General features: G+C 45.7%; 1 protein-coding gene across 1 annotated transcript in view; it reads left to right on the forward strand.

The window, feature by feature from the left end:
* Positions 1-7,220: 7,220 nt before the first annotated feature.
* Positions 7,221-8,165, forward strand: part of EFCAB8 (EF-hand calcium binding domain 8) — a 73,897-nt gene continuing 72,952 nt past the window's right edge. The window contains exons 1-2 of the mRNA XM_023512257.1: positions 7,221-7,224; positions 7,527-7,667. Coding sequence (XP_023368025.1) covers positions 7,221-7,224; positions 7,527-7,667 — 145 coding nt within the window. The remainder of the gene's footprint in view (positions 7,225-7,526; positions 7,668-8,165) is intronic.

An 8,165-nucleotide genomic window follows, 5' to 3' on the forward strand; every position in this document is an offset into this window, starting at 1 on the left:
CAAAAAAAAAAAAAAATTAAAAATATGTAAAATGGTTGTGAGAGTAATAAAAAGAACTCTCCTTTGTCCCAGTTGACTAATTGTGAATATTTTGTTATATTTGCCTATTGTGTATGTATGTATTGAACTATTTGAGAGTAAATTTATAGGCATCATGTCCCTTTACCCCTACACTCAGAACAAGGGTATTGTCTTTTGTAACCATAATACAATTGTCAGCAGTAGAAAACACCGTCAGTATAATATCTAATAATGTAGAGTCCATACTCAAATTTCACCCAACAGTGGCCCCTTATAGCATTTTATTTCCACTCTCAGATTCAGTTCAAAATCACACATTGCCTTTAGCTGTTGGCTCTTTTGAGTCACTAATCTGTAACAGTTCCTTAGTCTGTCTTTCTTATATGGGATTGACATTTAATATATATATTTTTATTTTATTATTTATATATTTTTTAGAGACAGAGTCTCAGTATGTCCCCCTCAGTAGAGTGCTGTGGCCTCGTAGCCCACAGCAACCTCCAACTCCTGGGCTTAGGCTATTCTCTTGCGTCAGCCTCCTGAGTAGCTGGAACTACAGGTGCACACCACAACACCCAGCTATTTTTTGTTGCAGTTTGGCCGGGGGGCTGGGTTTGAAGCTACCACCCTCGGTATATGGGGCCGGTGCCATAGTGGTATATGGGCCACTGAGCCACAGGTGCTGCCCAATATGTATATTTTTAAAAGAGTGGGTCTCATTCTGTTAACCAGGCGGGAGTACAGAATCATAGGTCACCATAACCTTGAACTCTTTGGGCCCAAGCAATTCTCCTGCCTCAGCCAATTAAAAAAAAATTTTTAGAGATGGAGCCTTGCTATGTTGGAACTCCTGGCCTCAAGTGATCCTTCCCTCTCATGCTCTCAAGTGTGGGATTACAGGTGTGAGGCACTGCACCAGCCAACATCGACAATTTAAAAATAAAAACCCACTTATTTTGTAGAATGTCCTATCATTTGGGTTTGTCTGTTTCCTCATGATTGGATACTGGTTATTTATTTTTTTGGCAGTGATACCTCCAAAGTGACGCGCCCTAAGGGTATCACACAAGGAGATGCCTGAGGTCATTTTGTTCCATTGTGGTGATAGCTTTTATTGCTTGTTAGCTAAGACTTTAAAGCATAACAAAACTTACTCATTTTCTTTATACTCACCTGTGCTTACCTGCTTTATAGAAATGTGATGATATACATGCCTTTTGTTAATGCAGACATTTTTGTATTCCTTTTTCTCTCGGCCCATTTTTTTATTTTTATTTTTTGCCACATTAGCCCTCAACCCAAGTCAGCACCCTTTGTAACGGTGCATATTTTCCTCTGTACTTGTAATTTTGTATGGATGGTACAGTATCAGTATCCCCTTAGCTCCTGCCCTGAGCTTTAGGGGGCCATACTTTGTCCCTCTGGCTGCGTCCCATCTCCAGGTGAGGAGTCTGAGGAGCTAAGGGCATCCATGTGGTCACCCAGAGCTATCGACTTTATCTCCCGTGCTCTTGAGTATTGGAATTCTCTCCCTAATTGCTTGAACCTGATTCCAGGGTCTTTGTGGGCACAGTCCCCAGTCCTATCATGTTTGAGGGCAGCCCTCCCTAGGCTGGAGGTGGCCTTGCAGCCATGCAGGTGCAGTGTGACTGTATGGGCAGGGGTATCCACACACCTGCTGCCATGCTGCATGCCCCTCAAGCCCATGGAGAAAGGGGTACAGGATAGGCTGAGAGCTTGGAGGCTGGCTCATCTCACATTTCTAAATTCTGGTACCAAACTGAGTTCAAGAATTTGAAATTTGAACTTGGCTTTCCAGGTTGTTTGAAGGTATTTTTGTCAAGGTGGGAGAATAAAATACATTTAACAGTATGATTTGTAAACACTGGTGTTTGTGGACCTGTGTTTATACTCTTACCATTGGTCCCATAATTATTAAAGGTAGTTCTGTTTATGTGTCTGTGTGTGCATATATGTATGTGCGTATGTATGTGTGTGCATATATATGTACGTATTTGAACACATACCTACTTGTCACTCTTTTATAAAAATTGACATTTCATTTTACTGTGCATCCTCCTCTGCATCTTTTCTTATTAGTACCTCATGGAGAACCCTCCTAATCAGCTGCTGAAAGTCAGAGTCATCCTTTTGAGTGAGTCGTGTTCTGAGTACAGGTGTAACATCTACTCAGCTATTTCTCTGATAGCTACTCACTTTTTTTGTCTTTGCTGCTACAAACCATGCTGCAACAATCACTCTTGTACCATGTTCTTTCACAGACGAGTAAGTTAAATCATTACCCACCAGCCTACCCACTCTACTGAAAAAATCTGAAAGATTGCTGTGAATCCTTTTGAACTAAAATAAAAATTAGAGAAATGCCTGAATGAGACTATAAAAAATCCTCCATAACCTCACCTGCCAGAGGTAACTGCCATTAACTTTTTTTTTTTTGAGACAGAGTTTTCACTTTGTCACACTCAGTAGAGTACCTGTGTCATAGCTTACAGCAACTTCAAACACTTGGGCTCATGTGATCCTTTTGCCTCAGCCTCCTGGGTAGCTGGGATTATACCTGCCCACCACAGTGCCTGGCTTTTTTTTAAAGATGGGGTCTTACTCTTGCTCAGAGTGGTCTCGAACTCCTGAGCTCAAGCAATCCACCCACCTTGGCCTCCCATAAGGCTAGGATTATAGGCGTGAGCCTGTGCCCAGCCTAATTGCCATTAACTTTGGAGTATACTTTTCCAGACTTTTTTTATGCATGTGTCCGTATGAATGTGTACATGCGTATATTCCTAACAGAAATGGGCTTACGTTGTAAACACACTTGCTCAGCTTTTCTTTCTTTTTGTTTTTTTGAGACAGAGCCTCAAGCTGTCCCCCTGGGTAGAGTGCTGTGGTATCACAGCTCACAGCAACCTCCAACTCTTGGGCTCAAGCGAGTCTCCTGCCTCAGCCTCCCAAGTAGCTGGGACTACAGGCGCCCGCCACAACGCCCGGCTATTTTTTGGTTGCAGCTGTCGTCGTTTTGGCGGCCCTGGGCTGGATTCGAACCTGCCACCTTAGGTGTATCTGGCTGGTACCCTAGCCACTTGAGCCACAGGCGCAGAGCCTGAACTGCTATTTTTAATGATTGGTTCTTTTCCTTACCATCTTGGCTCACTGAAACATCCCTTCCTCCCCTGCTGTTTAGTGTGTTGTCTCTCTTTTTTCCCTCAAATATAGCCACTCTTTAAGTTTCAGTCCCCAGATTTCTAGATATTTGTTTTTTATTTCTAACTGGATAGCCCAGTATCACGTGCATTAACCACTTTCCCGCTTTACTCCTTTTTCTGGATATGGGGCCTGCCATTTCACTTAGTTACCCTGGTTCTTGGCTTCCAGATCTTTCCTTTGGCCCTTCTTTCTCCTTTGGTGCTTCCCTCTGAGTTGGTGCCATGGTGCTGTTAGGTTGGGGCACTCTTGGCCAGTCTGCAATCTTCCTCCTCCTCCTCTCTCCCTCCATTTTGTGCTGATGAGTTTTCACACTTGCCCTCATCTTGTGCAGACTCCCGAGTCAGATAGTTAAGATTTTACATTCTGGGCAGCGCCTGTGGCTCAAAGGAGTAGGGCGCTGGCTCCCTATGCCAGAGGTGGTGAGTTCGAACCCAGTCTCAGCAAAAAAAACCTGCAAAAAAAAAAAAAAAAAGATTTTACATTCTGGCCAGTGCCTGTAATCCTAGCATTCTGGGAAGCCAAGGAGGGTGGATTGACTGAGCTGAACCTGAGCCAGAGCAAGGCCCAACCTCTAAAAACAGCTGAGCATTGTGCTGGGCGCCTGTAGTCCTAGCTACTGAAGAAGTGAGGCAGGAAGATCACTTGAGCCCAGGAGTCCGAGGTTGCTGTGGGCTTTGATGCCATGGCACTCTACCAAGGGCAGCAAAGCAAGACTGGCTCAAAAAAAAAAAAAAAAAAAAAAGATTTTACACTCTTCTTCCAAGTTTTCTTTTTACTCTTCCCTCTCACTATTTCTTCCTCCCCTCTGCCTCCCAGAAATCCTTTGTTCAAGCCAAGCTGGCCCATTTGGTCTGTCTCCTGTGTATGTCTTGGGCTTGACTCTTTCTTGGCTCTTCCCCTGCCTTCTAGAGTGGCTCCTGACTCCTGCCTGGTGGAACTTGCTGATGAGGTGGGCTCTGGTCATCCATCTCATGTTGAAGGTTCTGCTGACCCAGTAGAAAAGTGCCCTTTATAGTCACAGGGCAGAGCTCTGTGGAATGGCTCTCTCCCCCACTCTCCTGCCTGGCCCTCACACTATTGTGAAGTCCTGACTCCAAGGGCATGGGTGGTGGAGGGTGGGGAGGAGAGGGTATGCAAGGGAAGGTCAGGGGCCTATCCTGCCTCCCTTTGTGCTTCAGTAGGACAACTCCTTTCTACCAAGGGAAGGAAGGCTGAGGTGCAAAGCTTGCAAAAAGCTCCCTGCTGGGGAAGTCTCTTCCAGGAAGCCACTGCTCATCAAATACTTGGGGAAGGGGCTGTGGTTAGGGGCTGTGGTTAGGGCGATTTCTTTTCTACCATTCTGTGACCTGGCTAGATGGGTCTCCCACACAGTCCTTACAAAGACTAGCATTAAAGCAACTATGATTTCCTATTAATAGGACAAGTCTAACTGAGAACTTGATGGAGAACCTTCAACGTGAAAAGGTAAGAAAACCATCAGAATTAATAAAGGGAGGGGGCATCCCAGAGCCACTCAAATGCATCACTCATCAGCATAGAAGTGCAGTGGTTTTGGCCCGGTGTGGTAACTCACATCTGTAATCTCAGCACTTTGGGAGACTGAGACAGAAGGATGACATGAGACCAGGAGTTTGAGACCAGCCTGAGCAGTAGAATGAGAGCCCGTCTGTACAGAAAATACAAAATTAGCCAGGCGCCATCATGTGGGCCTGTAGTCCCATTACTTTGGGGCCTGAGGTGGGAGGATTGCTTGACCTCAGGAGTTTGAGGTTACTGTGAGCTATGATGATGCTGCCCCTGCACTCCTGCATGGGCAACAGAGAGACCCTGTCTTAAAAAAATAACCAGTGTTCTCTGTAATAATGGGTTGCAACCTTACAGGGCCAGGTGGGTGTCTTAAGTGTGTGCCACAGAAGGCTGCATGGGCCAGAAGCAGCAGTGCGCCCAAGGCTACCAAGTTGCAGTCTATATGTGTCTACACTTAGTTTTGTCCAGTAAAATCGTGTTAGTGGTGGGGAGGGCTGTATATATCAAGGCAGATATATATTGAGTGTTTCTTTCTTTTTTTTTAAAGACAGAATCTCACTTCATTACCCTCAGTAGAGTGCTATGGTGTCATAGCTCACAGCAACCTCAAACTCTTGGGCTCAAGCAATGTTCTTGCCTCAGCCTCCCAAGTAGCTGGGACTATAGGCACCCACCACAATGCCTGGCTGTTTTTAGAGATGGGGTCTCTCTCTTGCTTAGGCTGGTCTTGAATTCCTGAGCTCCATCTTGGCTTCCCAGAATTACAGGTGTGAGCTACTGCTCCTGACCTTGGGTGTTTCTTGTGTGCTTTGGGCTAGAGAATATAGAGATACTTAATACAAATGAAATTAAGATTAAATCTGCCATTGCCTTGAAGAGCTCACTGAGAGATGAGTAATAACAAGAGCTGTCATTTATTGTGTGACTGTAGTTTGCTGGGGCTTCATGTGTATTCAGGCATCATTTAGGTCTCAACTACACCCCTGCATGGTAGGCAGGTACTGTGGATCTCCATGAGGGAGTACTGTGGAAAACCCTGTGGCTCAGAGAAGTAATGTGACATGTCAATAGCCTGCAAGTGAGGGAGGCAGGTGGGATTCCGACCCAGAGCTCTGGGACTCTTGCTCTTTACACTTATGGGCAGGTGTGCACAAGTGTCATGCCATGGGAGGAAAGTAGGAAGAAAGCCTGGGAATGTGGTGGTGGCAGTGAAGCCTCTCACGGGAAAGTCATGAAAAACTCCCCAGTGGAGGTGTCCTTTGAGCTAGACTCTAAAGAGTTAGGTAGAAGTCCCCTTGGGGGTAGACAAGCTATGTTGTGTATAGGGGATAAGGTGAATAAATGTGGAATGTTTGCTGGGTTTGGGGGTAGTGGGGAGCAGTTGGTGTTCCTGGAACACGGTGTAGGCATTGAAACTAGAAAAATGGGTGAGAGCTGGTTATGAGGGCTTTGAACGCTTTGTACTCAGGAGTTGGGGGTGGAGAGCATAGTTATGGAGAGTGTCAGAGACCATAGAGTTGTTGGTCAGGTTTGCCAGTGTTGGGAGGTGATTGGAAGGGAAGGCCAAACTCTGTTCTCAATTAGAAAAGGTCATTGTGCTTGTCTCAGCAAAAGATCAGTGTTCAGGGTGGACAGTGGTGTGAGAGAGGGGGTTTATAGGTGGGAGATGGAGCCCATTCAGCATCACCTGGGAGGATAGTCAGCATGCATAGGAGGAAGGGGAAGACCAAGGTGGTGCAGACCCCTCACACATCTGTTGGTTTCCATGGAGGCAAAGACCCTTACTGTGTTCACTGTTATATCCATAGTGCCTGGCATTCAACGAATGCGTGTAGACCATGAGTGAATGAGTGAAAGAACACAGGAGGATGAGCACCTTTGCTCTTTTGGTAGGGCTGGGTTGGGGAGATTGGGCAGTTCAATCTCTTGTCTTTTGCCTTTTTGAACTAAATAGTCTTCCTAAGGCCCATAGCAATGTCTCAGGAGCAGCACCGCCTGGTTGCTGCTCAGTGGTTGTCAACTGTGCACACTTGGGAGTCTTTAGGGGGATGCAGCCTTTTATGACCTGAGCCTTTAGTGACCTGAAGCATGGAGTCAAGTGTCCAAATGAGTCACATACATGGGCTAAGGAAGAGAAGCATTGTTGAGGGCTGGAGGGTTGGGAAAGCCTTTTAGGGAGGTCTGGGAAGGGTGGGTAGGAGGAGGAGGTGAGGGAGGCCCTGGTGTGTGTGTGGGGGTCAACATAAGCACGGATGTGTGTCAGATTGAAGGCCAGGAATGGGGCACACAAGCTGATCTGACTCAGGCGGGACATCTGGGTTGGTTGGGGGCCAGATCCAATTGACTAGGGAATATGGAGCTGGGTTTCTTGGGGGCTTGAATTCTGACTGCTAAACATTTGAAATAACATAGTTGCAGAACTGAAGCACCTTATAGATTAAAGTTGCATTATGCGTAAGACAGGACCTTGGCGGTGTCCTCTAACCATGCTACGCAGGCATGGCATCTGTAAAAGGGAAACAGTAGTTAACTCCCCAGAGTTAGGAGAAGCAGCCTAGATCTTTCTTAATTTTCCTAGGTTTCAAAGTGGTTAGGACTTAATTGCTTCCATCAGTTAATAACATCATAATGCTACTTAATCTGTTCTTCCCCAAAGAGTTTCTCTTTAAGTAAGATGTGCAAAAAAGGTTTGGCTCAGGAAATTAACTCTCTCAGTCCCTGGTTCTTGTCTTATTCGTTCCAGCCACCCACCCCAGGTGGATTCCAGAACATGGAGGCTTTTGGCTCCCCAGTACCATCTGTCAGCCAGTTGTCTGACATCCATCGCGGATCTCAGCCGTTCACCAAGCTGAATATGCGTGAGATAGAGAAAATGTTTAAGGAAGAAAAGACTGGAGGTAAAGCTGCCCTGGAGGCCTCATCTCTGCAACTTCTACACAGGGTGGGACCTGGGGTGTGTGGATCCAAGCATTTTTTTTATCTAGTATCTTCTTTAAAACTTTTAATCATAAAAACATTAGAAACTATTTGACAATCTAGGAAAAAAAAAACCTGGTCCAAACACCCAAACATGACCACTGTTAGCATTTTGGTATATTTCTTCCAAACAGTTTCATGTGTATGCTTTATTATCTATTGTTTAACAATATTCCCAGAATCTTAGTGGCTAAAACCAACACACATTTATTCTCTCACAGTTCTAGTGGGTTAGGAGTCTTTGCATGGCTTAGCTGGCTCCTCTGCTCAGGGTCTTTATTGGGTTGCCATCAAGTTGTCAGCTGGGGCTGCAGTGTCATCTGGGGCTTGACTTGGGAAGGATCCATTTCTAAGCTTACTCAGGTTGTTAGCAGAATTCAGTTCCTTGGCTTGGCACCTGTGGCTCAAGCGGCTAAGGC

The sequence above is a fragment of the Otolemur garnettii genome, unplaced genomic scaffold (assembly GCF_000181295.1).
Source record: "Otolemur garnettii isolate 467f Iridium unplaced genomic scaffold, OtoGar3 scaffold00025, whole genome shotgun sequence".
Classification (NCBI taxonomy): Eukaryota; Metazoa; Chordata; class Mammalia; order Primates; family Galagidae; genus Otolemur; species Otolemur garnettii.